We start from the raw sequence: 23479 nt of genomic DNA on the forward strand, positions 1-23479 counted from the left end.
GAAAGGCTGACTGATTTCTCCCTGTATTTGCATACCAAGAGGTATTCAGAAAAGAAATAAAAATAATTTCTGCTAACACTGTCTTTTCTGTCTTTGTCTAGATTTCCACAGTTTTCACTTATTTAGCATTCTTTCTTGATTCAAAGAGATCATGGTTGTAATTCTCCCAACAGAGTGTGAGAGGTTTGTGTGTGGAGGAATTTTTGATAACAGATGAGGGGAGGAGGCAGTGGGGGTGACTTCTTCAGAGAAGCTTCCAGAGCCTTCCTGAGCCCAGAAAACCAGCTGGACCTACCTCTGGCTAAGTCCAGGCCAGTCAGCACCTCCGTGAATTAATATATTCAAGAGGGAAAGCCTGTTGGTGAAGCTCCCTTTTTCCTGTGTTTTGTGATTAAAACTCTTGTTTTTGTTTTGGAGAGGAGGAGGTGAAAGAAAAGCAAATATGTGGTTGTCGAGGAAGGGGAAGAAAAAGCGGCAGCAGAACTGAGCGTTCCCCAGAGGCCTGTGGTGGTTGCGCTGAGGGACCAAGGAGATCAATGGTGGCAAAGGTGTCCAGGATGTGACCCCAGGCCAAGGAGATGGGAGACCGTGGGAGCAACAGACATGCCTGAGTGACTCCAGGAAGGACCCACATTGGCACAGGTGTCCTGCAGCCCGCAGCTGGATCCCACGGTACTGGGATGGATCATGTGGAGGGGGAAGATTGCCTCCCGTGGGAGGGTCACCACGTGGCAGCAGGAGCAAGCTGCAAGGAGCCCTCTGCCTGAGGAAGACGGACAGACCACGCTCTGATTCCCTGCCCCACTTCGTTGCTGGGGGGCAGCAGGCAGCCAGAAAGGAGGGAGGAGTGGGAGAAATGGGTGGTTAAGACCTGTTTCCATTTGATTTCTCTCTCTCTCCTGATCTGATCTAGTTGGTTTGGTTAAACTGGTGGTGCTAAATTAATTTTTGTTTTCCCCCCAAATCTAGTCTGTTTTTTGCCCGTAACCATAAGTGGTGATACCCTCCCTGTCCTAATCTCAATCTTTGAGCCTTTTTGTTGTATTTTCTCCCTCCCCAACCCTAAAGGGAAGGGGGTGGGGTGAGTGAGCAGCTGCATAGTTCTTGTTCCTGGCAGGCTCAAACCATGACACAGAGAAACTAACTTGGTTCCCTTCTCTTGTGACAATACAACCTAAGATTACCTCATTAGTTATCAGCAGTAGGTTTTAGCCTGGTTATTCAAAGAAATAAGGATGGCTAATATACAATTTACATGAATCTTTCTGACTATATCCTAAAAAGGGCATTTGAATCCATCGACCAAGTTTAACCAGAAGAATAGAGATCTTAAAGAAATTAAGTCTCTATTGATTTCCTGAAAATACACAGTTGAATAGAAGAGGCAGACCTTGTCAACACTTTGACTGAAGAAATTACTGCCAATTCTTCATTAAATAACAGAAAGTACACTTGAGGGAGATGCCTCTAGAATTCCCCAATCATAAGAAAACCTTTAAAGCTACATGCCATAGTCATGAAAACTCAAAAAATACATTCACAGGGAAAATTGTCTTTGCTGGCTGCAGTGTCCCTGTAATTACTTGTTTCCTAAATTTGTACATGCATTTCTTGTTTCGTCCTTTAACACATCTGTCACCTGAAAGGCAACTAGCAGTGTCAAATCAAGATACGCACTAGAAGCCCTGTCCTTCATCCAATGCATGCATGTCATCCTGAACTTGAGTTACTCAGAAGAGACCAAAACAGTAGTTTGACTGAAATATGCCAATGGACAGCAGCTGTAAGATGGAAATCATGTTCACCTTCAATTGAGTAAAGAGGTGAGGTTCTAAATCTCTGTTTGCTACAAACCACCTAGTCACGTACACAGGTGTCCTGTGGTCTTACATTTTATAACCACATCACAGGGATGCATACACACAAGCCCAGCTGGCAGCTGTCTACCTGATGTTAAATTATTTGGCAAAAAAACAAATAATTCAACATTTCAACCCATTTTCTTACTGGAGTTTTTATTCTATGAGTAAGGCAAACTAAAGTTGTCTGTATTCATTGGTAAGTTAAATCCATTCAGCAGTTCAGTGGATTGCTCTCAAGGTTAAGAAAACACTGACTCTTTGAAGAGGCAGTGGAGAACTCTACAGACAGGGTAAATCACAGCTGGAATTTCAAGACTGCAGGGCAGCACTGTAACAGTATTTCTCGTAACAAGAAAGCAGTAATCAGAATAAAAAGTTTGCCACTCTGAACTTCCAGGTGTTTGGGAAAAAAGCCTCGTTACCATGGATTTATGATCTCTTTGAGTGAAGGTCTGTTTGATGATGTTAAAAACAGAGGGAAAAGACAACTGGCAATGCATGTAATTTTCTACTATAGACAGTGCAACTACTTCAATTCATTTTTCTCTCTCCACAAGCCAAGATAGAGACACTATAAATCAGAACCCTTATGTCAAGGTTTAAGGTAAGCAAGAAATATGCAAAACAGTAAATCAACATGAGGTTGCCTATACTTTAGTTGGCAGTCACAACCGTACTAGAAGTCAGAGATTAATGCTGACCGTATTTATTTCCACTGCCCTAAGACTAAAAAGCAAGATTAAACACCAGGGGTCTTTGGTAACAGGTGCTGAGGAATTATTGCATATGCTGCTAGCAATTTTTCTCAATGTACATGTCAGGTGCAAGGAAAGGCAGTGCCAAAGGAAGGAAATAGGCTCAGTCCCTCTTAAGTTTTCCTAAATCAGCAGGGATCAGGTGTTCATATAGGAAGCACTCTGGCACCCCAAAAGCCCTCTTAGAAACCAGAAAGCCAAACCCATCCTTAGCCTCCCTCTTTGCAATCTATTGAAATCAGCAAGAAATCACAAGATGTGGCAAGAAGAAGTAGTTTCCTCTGTTTTAGCATAGTGTGTGGAGAGCAGTAGGAGCTTCCATACATCTAGATACTTCTGCACTGAATGCTTGAAATCACCTAGGAGAATTAGGAATACAAATCCATGAAAAATTGCCTCTTCCTTAGCAAACCACTGAAACAATCAGCGCTCCTGTACCATATCATCAGTACCCAATATTCATCCCAACAATGCAAAGTATTCGTGAGTACACAACAGCTAAGACATGAGAGGCACAGCAGGAAAGGGGCCAGCACAGTCATTTACAGGTCTAAAGCTTCTTATCTCTAATAGCAGCAATCAGTGAGGTACAAATAGAAAAAAACAAATTTTAAGATAAAGTAACATCTCAGAAACATCGAACAAAGGCCACTGCTAATTACTGAAGACAGGAAGCATCTTGGTTACCTCCATCTGCCTTCAAAGAGCTTACAGAACACTTAGAGCTTTTACGAAGCATGTACATTGCATGAAGTAGATTAAACACGTGTACACTACTGGCCCTTTTCACTGTAGTATAAACAGCTATTGACTCTAGGATCTGAGAGAGATGGACGGTGTTAGCTTACTAGCTAATGGAGTACCTGGTTACCATAAATTTTCATGGAGCTGTATTTGAGAAAATTAGCAGATAGAAAAAAGGAAGAAAAAGCATATGTACATGTATTGTACTCCCAAACTAACTCCCACTTTGAAAAAAAAAAATTAACATAACTGATCATATAAAAATAGAGCAAACTAATTCTAGATGGAAGTTCGTAAGCTTGTGTACATAAACTAAAAATGAATGATGCAAAACATTCACATATTTACAGAAACAAAAAGTTCTAACTAAATACCACAGATTCTTAGAAGAATCAGAAAAACTATAAGATTCTGGTTTTCAGGCAATGGATATTAGAAACAATTAATATAATCGATTATACTTAGGAAACAAGAGATCCATTTTAAATAATCTCTTAGGCAGATGTTTATAAAATGGAATTTGAGATTGCATCACAGAGAAACAACATAATATCTCAAAACTTTCCAAAGAAAAAGGAGGAAGGGGGAGGTTTACTTAGAGAACTACAAAGATTTCTCAAGACTGTGAATGGCTAGTTATGCTAGAAACTCCGGATCTTGATGAACATTTCAATAATGACATTATTCAGTGATTGCCATTACCATCAATACAAAACCTATGTGGTCAAGTGCAGATCACAAAATACCCACCTTGTGCAGTGCACAGAAGCAGGTGTAGCACATTTTAATGCAGATATAACATTCAAGTAGCATACCTTTTGTGGATTGGAATTTTAATTTCTCTGTTCAGTGGTGACTAAATTATTCCTGGAGTGTAGTATTTTAATTTAGATTGTTCTAAGTAATTTTTTTTAAAATATGCTTAGTCCAGAAAACTGTATTTGTTATATTAAGTGCCCCATGCATCTGAAGTGGATGACTTTGATACTAGGAACATGAAGATTTACATCTTTTTTATCAGTTACATTCTTTGAGGCTAAGCAGATGGCACATCCCTGCATGTATAGTGTTCTACAATAATCTAATCATGATTTTAGCTTATTCCATTTTTATAGCTCCATGGATCATTCTCAAAATTCTGTTTAAAAATCAAGGTACATTATCTTTATTTTAAGATGTGAATGAAAGCTATTAATCTGCAGCCAACATATAGTGGATCTAATTGGTATGAAGGTTCAAATTATTTCTGTTTACAGCCTAATGTCAACTAGATTTCCAACTCAGGTCTAAAAGTGCATATGTTCTCTTAAGTTTGGGGGTTTTTTTAAATAATGGCAGCATGCAAATATCCAAGAATCCAGACACCATGATTTTGGACTTGTGCCCTACATAATTCTTGTTAGAAATGGACCAAGTCTAGTATCTTGCTGCTAAACTATTTTGTAATCAGAAGATATGAACTGATTCAAACAGAGTGCCATGGGGAATTTGCCAGCTTTGGGCAGGGGGGTGGGGAGGACGATGACAAACAAAACATCACTGGAAATTGAGACCCGAGATAGGACCATCATGCAATATCAAAAATCATTCAAATACCTTTGTTTTCCTTCATCCAGATCTGGCACTTGAGTCCTTTTTGTTTGTTTGTTTTACTGTGTATCACATCATTGCCTCCACTACTAGCCACCAGCTATTCTTGCATCTAGCTCATGCAGTCTTTCCTGACAGAACATTTTTGTGTTTCTTTACATCGAAGTAAATAAAGAGTATTCTTTATGCCTCAACTGCCAGTTTTCTCTGGCTTCAGGAAAGTCAAGATTCCCTTTTGATTGACATTTACTTTATGCACCTAACACCTCTTCTTGGTGTTAGTTAGGTATCTCACAGCAATGGGGAGCACAGAAAAGTTGTGACTAAGAACATACATCTCCTACATTTCTGATGAATGTTGAACAAGTAAGAAAAATCAGCCCCTGAAGTTATGGACTTAAGACTAGGTGCCAATTTAATATATTTCTTTCATGGTCTTTCAGGTTGACTGATATCATTGTGATGGAAATTTCCCCTACTAGTCAGCCCCAAGGCAGCCTTTGAAGGTAGAAATATTTGTGAAAATGATTTACAGATGTTTTAAAACTTGCTGCCAGCATTCCTACTGAAAGACAGTCTATGGATCTTTTATCTTAACATTCTTTTTACATATTTCTTATGCAATATATGATGAGGACAACGGAAAAGAATGGAAATTCTGATCAGAGTTGTTAATACGTAGTTCTTCAAAATATCTTAGAAACTGACCACAATTTAACCGTTAAACTTAGTTTGCTCAGCTAATGAAAGAAAATCCTGTTCAGTTCTGCATAGTTTAGACACCAAGAAACCAAAATGTGTTTTCACCTAAGTCTCAGAAAATAATTTTCTTTTAGGGATGTTGATGTCACCATTATTTGACATCAAGGACTTCTCAAGCAGTGCCTGAAGCAGGGAACTACTGCACGGCTTCAAAGAGCAGTTGGGTCCACCACTCTTCATCATGAAGAAATGCTCGTCTGAGTCATCTACAGTTCAGACCATTTAAAAACACTAAAAACTTCACAGAACTTTCTTCAGAAAGGCACAGAGTGTGGGACAAGCAGCTTTTGCTCTCTAACGGTGTTCACAGGTTCTTTCTTGAGAGGTCTCTCAGTCCTTTGCAGCACCCACACCCTGGGCACACCTGCACAGCCTGTTGCACACCTGCACAATTTACAGGAGCCTCAAGGGTTCATTCCTGACCTGGCTCCACATCTGGTAGTGTAACGCTTCAGCTACACCAGTTACAGACACACTGGACTCTGTGGTACAGGAATATCCACTGCAATCCATTTCCTCCTCTACTAACTGCTGCCTCTGTTTCTTACCTGGTTTTGCTGTCCATGTTCCAATAAACCCTTTGTTGCAATGCCAGGAAAAGTTCATTTTTATGAACTTCCCCCAGACCTCCAAAAAAATCAAGCCAGGACCTTAAAATACTATAACTATTTTAAAGCAATAGAGAGGCTTTAGAGAAAAAAACTGTTGTTCCTGAATCTCCAGCCTTTGGGCTTTAAAAATTTCTCCATAAGCAGAAAGATTGTTCAGACTCTCTCTTCACTTTATGTTTCAACAAAAGTCACATAATATTGCACCTGTAAGGAAAATCAGCAAACAAGAAAAGTTGTGTGAAAAGCTGATAATTTATCAGGTGTGTGAAAAAAAACACAATATATAAGCTTCTGGGGTCTCTGGAATGCTAAGTCATCAAAACAGCACAGCAGCTTTAACAAGAGGATCCCACAGATACTGTCCTCATAGAAGCTTTGTAGTTCATGCAATATGTACCAGAATTTTTAAAAATATTCTAAAAGGATTCTCAGGAGTGAAAGGGAAATCTGTGAAGCATTCAGCATTATTTTGAACACAGCACACACACTATCTCTTGGAAGTAAGCCATTGCACCACCTCCTTCTCCCCCAGATGCCAAATCACACAGGGATAGGGAATGGGCATGGAAAGGGTCACCAGCAGCTTTTCCAAGAATGGAGGTAACCGTAACTAGAGCTCATCCCATGCCAAGTAGCTACATAATAGTTATACATGAAGTTAAGGCTATCTACTCTTATTTTGTTTTGAAATAAGAAGTTATTAAAAATATGGATATTTCTGTATTTTATTTGAAAAAGATGCCTTTCTACATCTACAACAGTAGCATTATGTGGTCATGCTTATTGTTTAAGCTGTATAAAGACAGGGAAAATGATCCCTAGGACAGATTTTTCAGGCTCCTTTCAAGATTATTTATATCCCCGTTAGGCTCAATTAATCCATATATGACTATACTGAAGTCAGAGCCCCAGAAATTTTCTCCATGTAGAAACCAGCATAGATAGGAACAAAGTTCAGTACGAAGCCACTTGACCTCCTAGAGCTTCACAGGGGCACCAGGGAGACAAGCAACAGAAAGTCCTTTGGTTCTCTGGCAGCATCAGCACCAGCATACATGTCTCCCTTAACTGGAGGTGGCACACTCGTACATTGTTCTTGGAGAACACAAGCTGAGAGGCTAGTATACCTCAGACTGTGATGGCCCACAAATGCAGTGTTTCTTATGACAAAGTTCTAAACTTGAGGAAAAAGTTAACTCATGTAAAAATCCTAAAATTCTCTGCACATTATTTTTTGTGTGTGTGGAAAGAGTCTTACAGTTACTTCATATTCTCTAAACTAATTACTTTTATCACAAATGTGTACTGGTAAGAAGCAAAATGATGCTAAATTAGCATAGCTTGGAGGATGTCCAAGACAAAAACAAGAGACAGCCCTGAACAGAAAGGCAAATTTGGTGCTTATCATTAAAAGCGCAACTGATCGAATTCAATATCTGAGTAAGAATTGCCGGTAGAAATACATTATTCATACCTGTATCATCTAATATTCATAAGCCTACCAGTACAGCACTCTGGACAGGTTTCAGTGTTTGCTCCTTTAAAATATTCACATACTATCCCATGGGAATCCTGATACATCATAAGTTCTCTAACAGAGCTATCCCAACAAATGAAAATTCACAGAAGCTGTAGGCCTTTTAGCTGCCTTGGAAATCTGTCAGCTATAAACCAAAAAAATACAACAGTTAGGTACTGAGACAACTGATAAGTCTCCTGGCTTTTCAAAAGATTGAATCACTGTGGCCTTCAGACACTTCTTATTGGCTCAATGCCAGCTGTAGGCCAGGCAAGTGAGTAGTGCCCGAGAACTGAAATATTATGAGCTCCCAGTATTCCACTCCTGGTGTTTCTCAAGTAAATACAACCAAAAGTTCCCATAGATCCCTTGCCATTTCCTCCATACTATAGCATTTTATTTAATTGGGTTTTTTCCTGATGATTGATGACATTTATATCTAAGCCTCATCTGAGGTTTGGTTTTCTTATTAAGGGACTTAGAGTGAAATACTGTGGGATGTTATTCAAATTTCAAAAGAATATTTTTCTACTCTTCTATTTCCAACTTCAGCTTCATAATCACAAATTTCCTTGGCTCTGTAATAATTTCTGACTGACCATGAATACATATTTGACATGTTACCAAAAAAAAAATAAAAAATAAACCCCAAAATAAAAACCAAAACACCACACACCAAAAATACCCCAAAACAAAACAAAACCAAACAAACAACAGAACACAACAGGTGTAGCAAGTAGTCACTACTCCATGTACCACTTACAATTAGAAAAGGCAAAAGTTTAGAATTCATATCCCTGGTACAAAAAACTCAAACAACTGTTAAGGAGTTTGGCAATCGCTGCCTTCTACTTTATATTTTAAAATAAGCATACATGTGGGTTTGTATGCTTGTTACTCCATCTTCATAAAAATGAAAATAGACACATAAGATGCAAAATAAAAATTAACAAGATCTAAAGTTTGAAAACAAGTTGTGGACTCTCTTGTGTAAAAGGTCAAGCAGTGAGCAACAGACTTGGATTTGCTGCTTGAACTGTCAGCAGATCTTATAACGAAGTCCAGAACAAAACTGACTCATATGAGTTATATTAATTTAATTATGCAATACCCCAAACGAAACCAGGCATTTTTGTCTTGCTAAGTGTAGTTTAAAAATAAAGTCTAACCATGAGATCTCTGCTGGGCCAAGCATACCCAAGAATTCACACCATGAGCTAGAAACTAACAGAGTTCTACTTAAAATACTGTGATATACACTAGGGATTTTGCATAAATTTAATTAGTTTCCTACATTTCAGCAAAGTATATTAAGAACAAATGAATTCTCTCAGCATAGAACAGTGAAACAATGAGGAACAAATGAGCTAAACCATTTTCATAAATCAATTCATGCTAAAATATGTGCTAATCCAAATCTGCACTCCTGTTAGATCTTACCATATGAGTACATTCAGGAATTTTAATTTAAACTGCCTGCAGTTAAACAGAAAAGGGCAGTAAATCAAGACCACTGTCATCATTCACATTTGCTATTGCAGCATCACATTTGTAAAGAAAAAATGGCAAAGCTGCCCCAAACAATGTTCCCTGGGTCTTTTAAAATGCTACTCTTGATTCTTATACACAATTCACTTGCTGTGTGACACTGAACTTATGCAGTCGTCACATTTGTGAGGAAAAACAGGAGAGGGAAATCTTCTTTCCAGATTTACAGAGTACAACAACTTAATAAAGTTTTCATTTAACTTTAAAATAAAATAGAATCATGTGGAATTACTAATAGTTTGCTCTCTAAAGACTAAGAAGTTAATCTGAAGATGCCTGAGGTGTTCACTCAAAAAGTTCACCCCATATTTTGAAAGTTGCATCTTTCATTAGATTGGAAGTACTACAAAATAGCTTATTCTTTTATTATTTCATTACTTCCACAACTCTTCCCAAGTCAATCTTCTAATTATTGAAAAACATTAAAAGACAAGGATTATTTCAACTTCTTCAGCGATGCAAGGATTCAACTGGGCTAAAAAGATTATGCTTTACAAAACATATTTCCACACAGAAAAATATTACTGTTGTTGAAAACTGATATTTCATTTATTACCTGCTATGTTTATTTAATAAATCATTTTTACAAACAAATTAATAAAGATAGCTATAAGACTTGTTTGTTTGTTTGTTTGTTTGTTTTAAATGAAGCATTTTCATTGAGATTCTTTGAAATATTGGCTGAATATTCAACAGGTCAATTCAACAACACGACAGCGACATAAACTGAAACCAGAAACCTTAACCTTTTATTCTGAAAGTAAAAATCTCGATAGTTTCCCTAGAGGAAAGTAAAATTCAATAAAGAAGACTGAAGGTTGTCTGCCAAAAAGAACTACCCACCTCCAGTTAACTCTACAATTAATTGTCTTTCTCAGAAAATTACTTGGATGGGGCCCTTCTCATTCAAGGGTATAGCCCTCTAAGAATGTTACTAAATCAGGTGTTATTCTGAGGATTTAATCACATTTTAACCCAAACAAAGAATTAAAGAGATATTTTACAGAAGAGGGTAGAAGTATCATCTCCATCTTACAGACAAATGCATACAGGCGGATAAAACATTCTCATGGTAATTCTGTAACTATAGCCACACTTCGATGTGTGTGCTGTAGTCTGTCAATCCCAGTTCTTCACTACAGAATCATGTCCTTTGAAAGAAGTTGTTTCCAGAAAAGGAAAATCTGAGAAGTCTCTCTTACCTGGCAAAAAATGATGCTGCCACCGAGGTGCCTGTGGATACTTCACTGGCAACATACGTGCTCTGGGAAGCAGGGAAGCTGTACAAGGCGGGTTTATCTGCATTGTAGCGGTTCAATGCTGCTTCAGTCAGGCCCTCTCGACCAGTCTCTGTCATAAGCTGAGATATCTGAGGACAGAAAAATACAAAAGTGTCATTGGCTAAAGCTCACTGGCTGACCCCTTCTCATCCAGAAGTGCCTCTGGGTTGCAGATGTGGTAAGGGAGGCATTTTATTCACTACACCTGTGCTGCTCTGTGAACAAGTTTACTGCTTCTGTCATGCTAATCTACAGTACTTTAGCTCAGCTCTAACCCTCTCTCCATTAAAACTAATGGGATAAATTCATTCTATCACTAGAAATGTCAATAACATCTATGCCTTTCCATCCATACAGAAAAGAAAGAGCAAACAATAATCCTTGCTCAGTTTTACTTCAGGGTACAAGAGAGACACCTTAGACAGGTGTAAAATATTCATGTATTACTTCAGGTGGAAAAAAACCCCACAACCCACACATTTGTTTGCTTTTGTAAAATAACACAGCACCAGCACATAGCATAGGAAGGAGTCCCTTGGGATCCTGGACTATTTGTCATCTCTTTGGAAAACTGGGATTATTACCATTCACTTTCATTGGCTTTCTTAAAAGGTTTGAAACATTGCGTGATTTCATTCATCTGATGGTCCATTTAACTTTTTTTGTTTTTTTCCTGCTGTTAGGAAGCCTCATCTCAGCCGCCCACTGCCTGGAAAAAGAAAAGGAGTTCAACCAAACTTGACCCAGCTCTCCTCAAATTAACTGAAAGATCTCTGACTTCAGAGAAAATTGGGTCAGCCCTACTGAAGCAACCTCATCAAGGCTTGATTGCAGTTTCTTGACTTGAATTTGTAAAGGTGTGGTGTCATCTATTGTACTTCATGCAATTCCTAACAACTTCATTTTTGCCTCCTTACAACCACAAATAACTTTTGTTCATCAGTGTATGTCACAAAGTTCCAACATAAACTGAAGAAGAACCCTCCTAAATTATTGCTAGGAATTCTCAGGCATAGTTTCCTTTCCCCTGCAAAAATTTGTAAGAACCAGTCTTTCAAGTGCTCATTTTCAGTTGCCATACCCATACTTACCATCACAATAACAATAGAATATCTTTGTGGATACGTATTTGAGATCATCCAGTGGTTCTTTTTCTACTTAGGCTTGCTTTATTTCAGCTGTTAAAAATTTCAGTTATTAAAGGCAAAGTTGAAGAAGAGTGATTTGTATTTGGGAGTGAAGAAGGTGTGATATGGAAACATTTTTTAGACAAACTATCAAGCCACCTTTGTTTCTTTTGTAGTGAATTGTTACCCATTCTACTATGACTGAGAAAATCTGAGAGTTTATCATTTTACATATTTTTAGGCCAATTGACTGTAAAACTTCAAGAACAGGAATGCTAAGCTAGCCACTCCATCTTATGAGGAACCAGTACAACTGCTGAAAATACCCCTATCCTGTTAGTCACACACTGAGCCCTTCTAATTTACTGATTCACTACATTGAATGAGCAGTGCTTTCAGAAGGATATAGCTGTAAGCCTGGATTTAAATCATCTCATACTACTGTTAAAATGCAGGAATTTAGGCTGGCTGCCAGGATACCTCCCTACATTTCCAGCATGCAGACAAATAGACATTTGTTCTTCAGTGCTCCACTTACTTATGTATGTACATTTGGAGCATCCCATACACTTGAATTCACTAAATTCCTCAAACTTTCCAATTTTTTTCTAACTCAACTTTTTATATTTGCAATGAATTAGCATGAGATTCTGCCCTATGCCTTCAAATTATCCTGAAACCAATTTCGTCATCTAACATGTTAGGAACTCTTAAGCAGACAGATTTAAAGAACTCTGCCTTCAGATCAGAGTACATATATACACCTCACCTCATTTAAATCATCCCATTCTAAAAATCAAAGATATGAGACCACACTTGCAGTACTGTGTCCAGATCTGGGGCAGCCCCAGTGTAAGAAAAACATAGACTTGTTGGAATGGGTCCAGGGGAGGGCCACAAAAAATGGCCAGAGGCATGGAACATCTCTCCTACAAAGAAAGGCTGAGAGAGTTAGGGTTGTTCAGCCTGGAAAAGGCTCCAGGGAGACCTTATAGCAGCCTTCCAGTACCTGAAGGGGCCCTATAAGAAAAACTGGGACAAGGCCTGTTGTGACAGGACAAGGGGCAATAGTTTTAAACTAAAAGAGAGTAGATTTAGACTGGATATAAGAAATATTTTAGAGTGGGAGTGGTGAGGCACTGGAACAGGTTGCCCAGAGAGGTGGTAGAGTCCTCGTCCCTGGAGACAGTCAAGGTCAGTTTGGACAGATCTCTGAGCCACTTGATCTAGTTAAACCCATCCCTGCTCGCTACAGGGGGGCTGGACTGGGTGACCTTTAAAAGTGCCTTCCAACCCAAACTATCCTATGATCATCATTAATCAATTGCCTCTGCTGACCAGTATCACTGAAGTGCTACTGACTTCCATAGTAGCCTGACAGCAGTTAAGCAGTTCATGAGCTGACTTACATCTCAACTCCAATCATAACTTTCCATCTTCTGCCAAATAAAGACTTACAGCTCCAAATACGAATTTCCACAGCCAGTTCAGCACATTTCTATTTGTGTCAGCAGATCCCCTGAAGTTGCAAGCCAATGGCAAAACAGGAAAGAATTTGCATGTCTCCATGTTTGGAGACACCAAGAAAACATCCATCATGACATGGGCAAAAAAGCAGTAAATAAATGGCTTCTGCAGTCATAGAGACTTTCAGGTGAACCATGCCTGTCCCGATTTGAGCTAAACAGAACCAATTCTGTTCAGTGATTGTACTTTTCAGCTCAGTCTCTTCTAAGAGGCTGCACTTTCTGAAGTCAACAGCGTGTTTTTTGCAGTCAGTGTGTGCTGCTAGAAGTGATTAACACCTGATGTTTCTAGTTACTACCAAGGACTGGTATGCAGAAAGAGTCTCGCTGATACTTGCTCCTATAATAACCAAGATCACTGCTAGATCTTATGTGCCACATTGGGAGTGCCAGGAAATAAAAGAGGACACAAGGAAATGAAAGGTTGCACCTCTGGGGAGGAATGGACAGGACAGGTGACCAATAAGAGTATTCTGTTCTATGTATGTCAATATTCAGTATAAAGTCGAGGGTTACAGGAGTTAAGCTCTCTCTTGCTCTTCTTCAGTGGCCAGCATGTGAGGAAGACTCCATCCAATCTGCCTTTGATCCTGATCCTGAGTCCCTGAACCCAGCTCCTGCGCCCAGCTCCCCTTTGCTGCTGAGCCTGGGGCTTCCCTAGCGCCTGCCTGCTCTGCAGCATCAGTGGGGATGGCTATTGGGAGGGCAAGGAGTCACACAAAAACCATCGGTTTTGTATGAATTTGTATATATTTTCTTTATTTTCATTAGTTCCTTATCAGTACTATTATTGTTTATTAAAGCTGTTTTAATTTTCTAATCCATGTCTCTGCCTTACTCCCTTTCCTTTCCCCTTCAGGGAGGGAGAAGGGTTAGACAGCACCTGTCAGCATTTAGTGGCCGGCCCTGCCCTAATCCTTAACAGTGCCCATAGCCACAAGTCCTATTAATGTGAACAGCACAGAGCAAAGATCAATAAAAAGCCTCAAACTGATTGTGAAAATTTCTTGAGTTTTTCAAGTTTCCTCAAAAGCTGATTAGATGCTGGGTTCACAAGTTTCCAAATAACTAGTTCTTAAACACAAGCACTCCAAAATAATCAAACACTCATGTAGCAGAGAGATAAGATTCTTTTGAAAATATATAAATATAAAACATTTCCCCTCACCTAAGCACTTAGAGAAACACAGATATTAGTCAACAAAAAGAATGTTAGTGCTTTTTAATAAATGGAGACAAAGAACTTATAAAGTCTGTCTTTATGTCACATTTTCTTATAGTAAAATCAAAAAAGAATTGCAGAAGATGACAGAAATAACCAAACAGTTTACAAATTCTGTACTCCACAGTGTTGTGGAGTACAACACTATCCATAGAACAGAGAGAAGAAAGCAAAACAATACTCATTTAAGGAATTGCATATGTAAAATGGGGTTGTTTCTATATAAATGTAGGCTTTTCAGTAGTAACGTTATTTTGTTGTGTGTCCTACACAACAGTCCAAGTGCTACACAGATGGTCGGCTGCTCAAACCACAAACTGCAAAACATCTGTACAGTACTGACCACCAGAGCCTGCTGGAAGAGGCAGCGGCTCTCCTTGCTGTCCATTCACACAGCTTGCTTTCTTGCAGAAAACAGGAAGCTACTGTTGACATTGATATTGATGTATTATCTGTTAAAAGCAGCATTCCAGTGTAAACGGCCATGTCAGAGAGCCCTGCCAGAATTGGCCTGGATGGACGCTCATAGAAGAGCATGTTGGGCTTGTTAAGCACCCTCTTGATCCTGAGGGTCCTGCAACACTGCCTGGTTTCCTTACCCATGCTGGCACATTTCCTGGGCAAAAAACTTTCTCAGCACAAACTGCCTCAGAACTAAACTCCCAAATGCACATACTGCATGTCCTCGAGCTCCATTGATTTACTGTGTGCCTCAGCAGGGACACTTCTTAACTGACAGTGTGTGACAAGGATACCAAAATGGGTACATACTTTATCTTACCTAACACAAGACATAGACAAAGACAAAATAAGAACTGACTTAAGCCATAGTCCAGGATCTCATAATCTAGGAAGGGTTTCCAGTTTTAGCACTTAATTTGTCTGCCAGTGTTGGCATTTTCAACAGTGAAATGTCTCCAGAAGCAATGAAAAGGATAATTATTTCTCTGAATTTCAAACATTCTACTATCCCTTATCTGGGAAGCCTGCAACATCACTTGATATTATACAGACAAAAGCCCACAGAAACACCTTGCTATACCAGAACATTTAAACTCAAGCAAAACATCAGGTTTTGCTTGATCAAGTTCCTCAAGCCACTGTGTTGCTAATCTTTTCCTTATACCAGAGCAAGATCAGGATAACAAATTGAATTTGAAATCAAATTATGGAATTGTCCCTTTGGTTATGCAGCCAGCAGAGGTGAAGGGCAAAGAAGGTGCTATGCCAAATTCTAGGTCAGTTCTGTTGCATTTCTCTGAGGTCCCTTCCAGCCTGGGCCATTCTATGATTCTAGGATTTCTTGCTTTTGCCTCATAGATTGGAGAGTGTAGAAATCATTTAAACCATTATAACAAACTGAAGAGTGGGCTTTAGAGGTAATCTTGCCACCTCATTTACTCTGTCCTCCAGTCAGAGTATCAAATTATCCCTTTCTCCTCTGGCATTGCTTGCTGAAGTTCACACACACAAGCTTGAGTAAATGCATCGAGGATATATCAAGCATTTAAGGAAAAATACTCACAGAATAGACATTTCCAAAGCTCTTGGAGAATTTCTTTCTTTCCTCATTCCAGTTCAAAAAGACATGGCTGAAAATTGCACTTTGAACATCAGCAAACTCAGATGGGGTTTTGTGGGGGTTGATTTTTGTTTTATTTTCTTTCTCATCTTTTTCCCCCCCTCCAATAATGTATGCCTAGAAAGTACAGTTCAGGTAAATCTGCCTCCTCAGTGTCTCTACATATTGTTTCTAGATTTAAGAGAGAAAAGAATCCATTCCTTGATTATCTTTCTCTTATATTCTGTGAGCACCCACATAACATATACATGAGGTCTAAGATTGGTTAATAGGATATATTCTGAGAAATTCTGTTATTTAATTGTTGGCAACAGATCACCGCCTGGATAAGCAACAAAAAGACAAAGCACGGAACAACACAACCTTTCATGCCTCAATAAAAGCCTTTTAAGTGCACAGAGAACAAGACAGATGTCCCTTCCAAGGTCCCATTTTTTTTCTCCTGTCTTGTAAATGCAAGGCATCCATTAACTTCCTCTTTCACTGCTTCCTGACAGTATACAGGAAGAGCTGGAGATAAGTCATGTTTTAAATTCTCTACTTCATTAGAAAAAGATGGCTCTGCAGTTAACCACAGGTGTCAGCCCAGTTAGATTTTCCTCCTATTCCAATTAAAGAGTCATTCTGTGCATAAGACTTGCCATCATGCAGTATGAGGTTAATTACATTTACATAAGGGCATTTTACAGCCAAGCTCATTAATGTTTCTAAAACTCCTGAGGACTCCCAACTTAAATTACTGTACAAATGGAAGTTAGCATTTGCAAAAGATGTGAAACCTCCTTTGCTCTGAATGTAGCAAAGCATTCAGAGACATCCCCAAAATCTAGTTAATATCAATGACTGACAAATGAACTGCATGCATGGAAATGTAACCACCTCTGAAACCAAATTCAAGGTACAAATCTCTGAAGCCAAATTCACTATAAAGCAATCCTCAGTGTCCAGAGATTCTAATCTCAGGAGAGAAGCTCACTAGCAAGAAAAAAAAACGAAGGTAAAAAGCTCTCTTTCATAAATACACACAGTCATGAATGACTTCTTTGGCAATCCACTCCTGATTCAGAGCAGCACTGAATTTTCTGCCCAATACTGACAAAATTACTTCCTGACTTTTTTTTAGACACCAAATGTCTACATTAACCAAGAAAAAAGCTCTTCTTAAATATCCTCTCCTTTTAAAAGACAAGGCAAGGGAAGCTCTGAAGGATACAACTCTCAAAGCTTTAGCACACTAAAAACAAATTCTCATAAAGCATGCTTAAAACATAAGCTTGGTAGCTTAATTTCAAGTCTTCCATTATGCACAAACAGGTGTTCTTTCTCTTCTAAAATATTAATTTTTACCTTCCATCAAATTCCTTCTGGCTCATCATCATTTACTCTCAGTCATAACAAGATAAAGTTACTCTTCTTGATAGCTCAAGGATCCTGGTTTCTGGCCTATAGGAGTGATGAAACAAGCACTGGGAGAGACATCCCACAGTGCATCGCTCAAACGTCTTTCTTTCGACACATGTATAGAATACCAAATCTTTCCCAAGGACTAAGCAACTCTCTTTCCTGGGCTTAACCTACTCCTAACAGTTCTTACAGGTTGAGACAAGAACTTAGATAATCTAACAAATCATTTTTGAAAACTCAAAGAACTCTTCCTCTTTCTTTAGTGTATGAGTACACTGTCTGGTGTGACAGTGTAGTGGATTGCAGAACAAGATAAAATCTCAAGTACTCAGTAAACCATCAGCTTCCTAGCCACTACAAATTTTAGCAGAATTACAGTAACTTGCCTATGGGAAACAGCATCAGAAAACAAACATAGCAAGAACTGACACTTGTTAGTCTCTTCAGCAGAAGGGAGGTTAATGAAGCGAATTGAGTTCTACTTCACCTAGAGAAGACATCTCTCAATAAGGGAACATATTGACAAATAACAGCTCCTCTTCCTACAATTTGACTATTTTATCTGAATCCCCCTGGAAATATTGACTTCATCCCTTTTACCTAACATGGAAATTCTTCATTGAGTTCTGTGCAATAACAAAAATGTGCAGGGCAACTGTATGTACAGGAGCATTCAAAGGACAAAGTGACAGCTGGGATCCACTGTGCTTAGTGCAAAAAAAAAAAAAGTGGATAATTTGACATTTTTATAATTTTAGAGTGCTGTTAGGAACAGTTAGCCTGTGAAAATAGGAAAAGGAAATACTTAAAGATTCAGTTTAAAATATCATTGTTAAACACAGCTTTGGATGCTTTGAGGTAAATCTTATAGAGCATTTACTAAACTACCAGTAAATTGAACTGAGGTTCTAGGGGTGAAAAAGGGGTGGAGTGAAAGAGGAATCTTGTGCCACTCATACAACTATCAAATTAATTTTAACATCTCTTTCACAGAGCAAAAAGGAACAATTAGACCATTTGATCAGAGCAACTTGAAAGTGGTGGCGATTTGCTAAATTGGTCATCTTTAATAAACCATGGAATACCAAGGACATATGCTGCATTTGTCACAAATCACTCACTGCAACAGAGGTGACATTTAAGGCATTATTCAGGACAAAATCCACCTTTAGAAAAAGTAATTTTGAAATGGCAGCACATTTCTGTAGCTAAGGGCACTGGCATAGTCTTACAGCATCTTGCCATTTCACTACACCCTTTTTCTGTCATAGCAGAATACTGAGCTGCTTTAGCTCGAGATAACTGCAACCACTGATACAGACACTGTGTGAGCAAGAGAAGACAGCAATTCCTGATAGTGCTTTGCTGTCAAAAAAATGTGTTCTACGCGGAACAGGCTGAAAAACGACATGCATAATGTCTGTGGCATTCAGGCTTTCTTGGATGTAGACATACCAAATACTGTTTAGCAAAGGCAACTCACTATCCATTGTGAATACCGAAATCCTAGGGAAGATCCTTGAGCATGCATTGCTCCTGCTTTATTTAAATTTACACACAGAACCTGAAATATTGCTGTAGCCCCTTCTGCTAGATCAATTTAACAGATATTGTGTCTAAACACAAAACTGCATTTTAGAATGAGTAAGGGTTTTCAAACAGGAAATCACTGGGATGCCAAGAATAGTGATTATGCTTTGCATTTAATAAGGAAGAGTCAAACTGTATTTAGCATAAACTACTTTTGCTTAAACGTTACTTAGTTACCATGACAGTACCTAGAGCTTAATTGCAACCTCCAGCTTCCTGGTGTCCAAAAGAAAGATGACCTTTGGCTGTTGCAGTCACCTCCCATGTCCCTCTATAAACCAGATAGTTATTTAACATAGATCCAGTGCACTCCTCAGGACAGATGAAATCCTAATTAGCACAGACATGGGCATGTGCTCCCATCAAAACTGCTGTGATACAGTCAGTTCCATCGCCCCCTCAAGAGCCCATACCATTATATGAAATATTTTACAACAAATCACTGAATGTCTTATGATCAGCTATTTAGAAGCTGATCCAACAGCTGGTCGGACACCCAAATAACAATGAATTCCTCTACTACAAGACACTTTCCTCCAATTCTTTGTCCTAAGAGTTCTGCCTTAAAGAGTACTTTTGACTCTTTTTATGCTGTATCTTCCATTTTAAACAATGACACTGTTTTCTCAGCTATCCAGTATTCTTCTTCTTGCTTTCACTTAGTGCACATTCTTGTCCTAGCTTTCAAATTGAAAAGCAAAGCAAAACAAACTCGAAAAAAGCAAAGCAAAACAAACAAACCCAAAGCCATATAGCACAACAGTACTGCCTGAAAATCTGTGAGTTACTTCATGATCTGAAGAATTCAAGACAGCAAGTATCTACCCCTCAATGCTTTCTGATGTCCATTCAGGATCATGCCAGCCTCTCCTATTCCTCTTCAAGGAACCCATAGGCAGAATAGCCATCCTGAGATGCAAATCTACTCACTCTCCATACCCCAGGGCTCCCTCAGTGAAGCAGACTCCCTATAGGCAGACCTCACAAGGGATAGCTCACAGCCTTGCAGTAAAGCACGATCAGCTAGACCCAAACACACATCTCATTCATGATGCTCCGCCAGCCAAGTCTCTGTGGATAGAACGGCAACATAAAGCTTCCTGGTTGGCATATTTCCACACTTTGTAAATGAAAATTAGGAACACCAGCTAGCAGAGCTGTTCCGGTCTCAATTTTGTGTCTCTAAGCATTTCAGCAATGCAAAAAGATACTGTGCAGCAACACAATAAAACCATTTTCTTTCCCATCAAGAAGAGAGCAATAAGATGGCAATCCACAGGAAAGCTGAGGCTGCCTCTATCTTTCAGAAGGTTTTCTTGTTTTATTTTAAATCTACGTTCATGACAATGTTAATTCTCTTAATTATCTGTATATCTTGCTGCTGCATTATAAAGTTGTGCATCTGGAAATTAACTGGATCTTTTTCTACTATGATTTTTATTTGCTGTCAGATTACTACCATTTTACAAAAGGCCTTTCTTCTGTGTGGCTCAGTTAAGCTGATTTCATACATCCAGATTCAGCAGCCACACTTTAATCCCTTGTTGCATCAGCTACCTTTCAAAACCTCAGTGGCCAGGCTAGTTGTGCTAAAATAACTAGTGTAGCAATGAAGTGCATGTGTGGACTATGAAAGAGGAGTATGCCTGACTTCTGTCAGTACACATGGGGCAACATCTAAATGAAGTGACTGCACTTCTGAAGCTGAGGCACAAGTCTCTATAGTTCGCTATGTGCAACAGTAATACATTTATGACTAAAACTTTCATTTCTCTGATCAGTTACCAACCTGCAAGCAACATCAAGACATCATAGGAAATTCCAATCTTACTGTAGCTGTTTCCCTATCACAAAGAGCAATCTGCAAGCCATTGACCTTTCACTTGTCAGTTGACAAGAACAGCTCTAGAAGCTACCAGAGTGTGTCAGCATGTGGGCTTAACTTAAATGGCATTATTGACCCAGAAAGCAACCTCTTTCTATAGCTAGTAAGAGAGTAAGCAATAAAAAATACCATTAGTTTTTCCACACATAGGTGTATGAACCAGATCATTAGTCTTTTAAATAAAGGCATATGATCAAGTTCTACCATGAAAACATGAGAAGAGAGAACTATTTCATTTCCAGTATGAAAAACAAATAAGTCAGTCATCTGACTAGAGATTCCTGCAATGACTAGTGCATGAGAATGTGGCATAATGCAAATTTAGCCCACACACAACCACTTCAAGATGTGATCTTTTGGGGGGGGGGATCTAATGGGTCTCTTAACTGCTCGTGAAAAGGTGCATGGCTTTGAGCACCAAGGGATCTAACAAATGCCTTGAATCTATTTAGAAACTAGTGCCATTCCAGTGGCTTCTCCATCAGACAAAAATTACGAATATCAGCATTTCTATAAATTGCTGCCAAAGGTTTAATTACATTAGTGCTGGCAGATAGTACAATAATACTTTTTTTCCCTCTGCATGTTAGATCATAAGACAATCAGTAATCTATCTTACAAAGGGAGGAACCAGAGAACTTGAATCTTGCATGAGGCACGAACTTTTGACCAAATACAAAAGAGCTGCCTGCAGAGAAGAGTCATCTCATTTACAAGCCAGGCATATTTTGGACCAAGAAATATAGAAGCCTAGGAAATTTAAGTTGAGAAAGATTGACAAATCTGTCTCAACTCATCAAATGTTCTAAGTTTGAAGACCTATTCTGTATTATCCCTTTCCACACGCTTTCCTAAATCATCTTCACATAGAAGTTAACCTCTGATACCAATGATGGTTAATACTGCTTATGCAGCTTTAACTTTTGCTGCCTCAGTGAAATATTAACAACTCATCATCTAAAAGGACTCTGAGAGGAGTCTTGCATATCCTGATCCATCCTTTGTGGAATAAAACTTAAGATGCACATTTGAATGCTTTGTTAAACTTGCATCTCTCGGGACAGGTCTAAGGCTCCAAGAACTCTCAGCAATTCTGAAAATCCACAGAAATCTGCAGGTGAAGAAAGCTTAGTGTCTAGTCATTAAGATGATGCATCCCTTCCCTCCATTCCAGTTTAGCTTAACCAGTGCTAAAATACATCTTTTTATTACTTGCATTCCAGTAAGATTTCTCATCTTCAAAAAAGCAATTTGTCTCATTCCTCAAGAAGAAACCATGCTTTGTGTTTCCTCTGTTTGGGCTCAATTCCACAGGAGTTATTTAGAACTGCAAAGTACCCACTCCTCTGCATAAAATTTTGTTCTTAAAATATTATCAGTTTAAATGCCTACAATGAAATTAAAAATCACTGAAGTTGCACATATTCAGGTGAACCATTCACCTCTTGTAATTCTGTCTAGGAGCCAGTTTCTTTCTGAATGCTGACTAATTGACATATTACGAGGTTATGAGGGCTCAGCCACAGAAATACGCTGCTATGCAGAGACGTAACAGTTGCCTACATACACACATCTTACAATCACTTTTCTAGAGCTACGTCAAAGAAACCAAGTCAAATTATCTTGAATTGACTATAAGTTATGAGCATGCATTCGCAGTTACCATGTATTAATAAGCTTTCTAAAAAGTTACCAAGCTGATCACGTGTCTGACTTGTAAAACTTAGGTTAGGATAGCTAGAATAGGAATCATTATGCAAGTTTGAGTGCAGAGCTCCTCAAAAACTACTGTTTGTTCAGAAAGGTTCAATGGGGCTAAATGTAAACATAGAGAATTGGCATAGACAAATGCCCTGAAGACGTGAAGTGCAAAAATGAAAAGTACCAACAAAGTGCTGTTCCAAAAAAGGCATTTTGAGGGGGCTGAATTCCAGCTGGAAAAGCTCAGAACTGTGAATTTTGCTCTTGCCTAGGAAACTCTCTTATTTTATTCTCACAGGCAGAGATGCTGCATCTTCAGAAGACAACAGCATATTTTTTCAATGCATATACCTTGCCAGACTTTGACATCAGCCAACATCAAATCAAAAAACATAACATTATTATATTCCTCTTTTCTCATAGGGAAACAGCATTTAGCCTCAACTATCACACTAAAAACTTCTACCTTTGCAATGAATTTGCATGGTCTAAATCCACCATCTCACATTGTAACAGTCATATTGCATTGCCTTTTAGCTTTGTGTAGTTCCTTCCCCCTTTCTGTTCCTAAATTAAGTCCCTTGCAGGTGTTTCTTCTTTCATAGTACCAAAGTGGAGATGTGGCAATAGCCAGTTTCACAGTTATCAGTCCTAATGGGAGCTGCCATGAAACTGTCTCATTTTCAGAAGAGTCAGTATGCAGTTGCTAAAGGAGAAAAAAAAAATAATTAAAAAACCACCATGCAGTTCTGCAGAAGCTACGCATCAGCA

The 23479-nt window shown here is 38.8% G+C and overlaps 1 protein-coding gene across 1 annotated transcript in view; it reads right to left on the reverse strand.

Moving 5' to 3' along the window:
* Window positions 1–10589: 10589 nt before the first annotated feature.
* The window catches only part of LOC104278164 (kinesin-like protein KIF26B), a 38187-nt gene continuing 25297 nt past the window's right edge, over window positions 10590–23479 (reverse strand). Inside the window, exon 3 of the mRNA XM_009875064.1 lies at window positions 10590–10760. Coding sequence (XP_009873366.1) covers window positions 10590–10760 — 171 coding nt within the window. The remainder of the gene's footprint in view (window positions 10761–23479) is intronic.

This window comes from Apaloderma vittatum, unplaced genomic scaffold (genome assembly GCF_000703405.1).
Source record: "Apaloderma vittatum isolate BGI_N311 unplaced genomic scaffold, ASM70340v1 scaffold4628, whole genome shotgun sequence".
NCBI lineage: Eukaryota > Metazoa > Chordata > Aves > Trogoniformes > Trogonidae > Apaloderma > Apaloderma vittatum.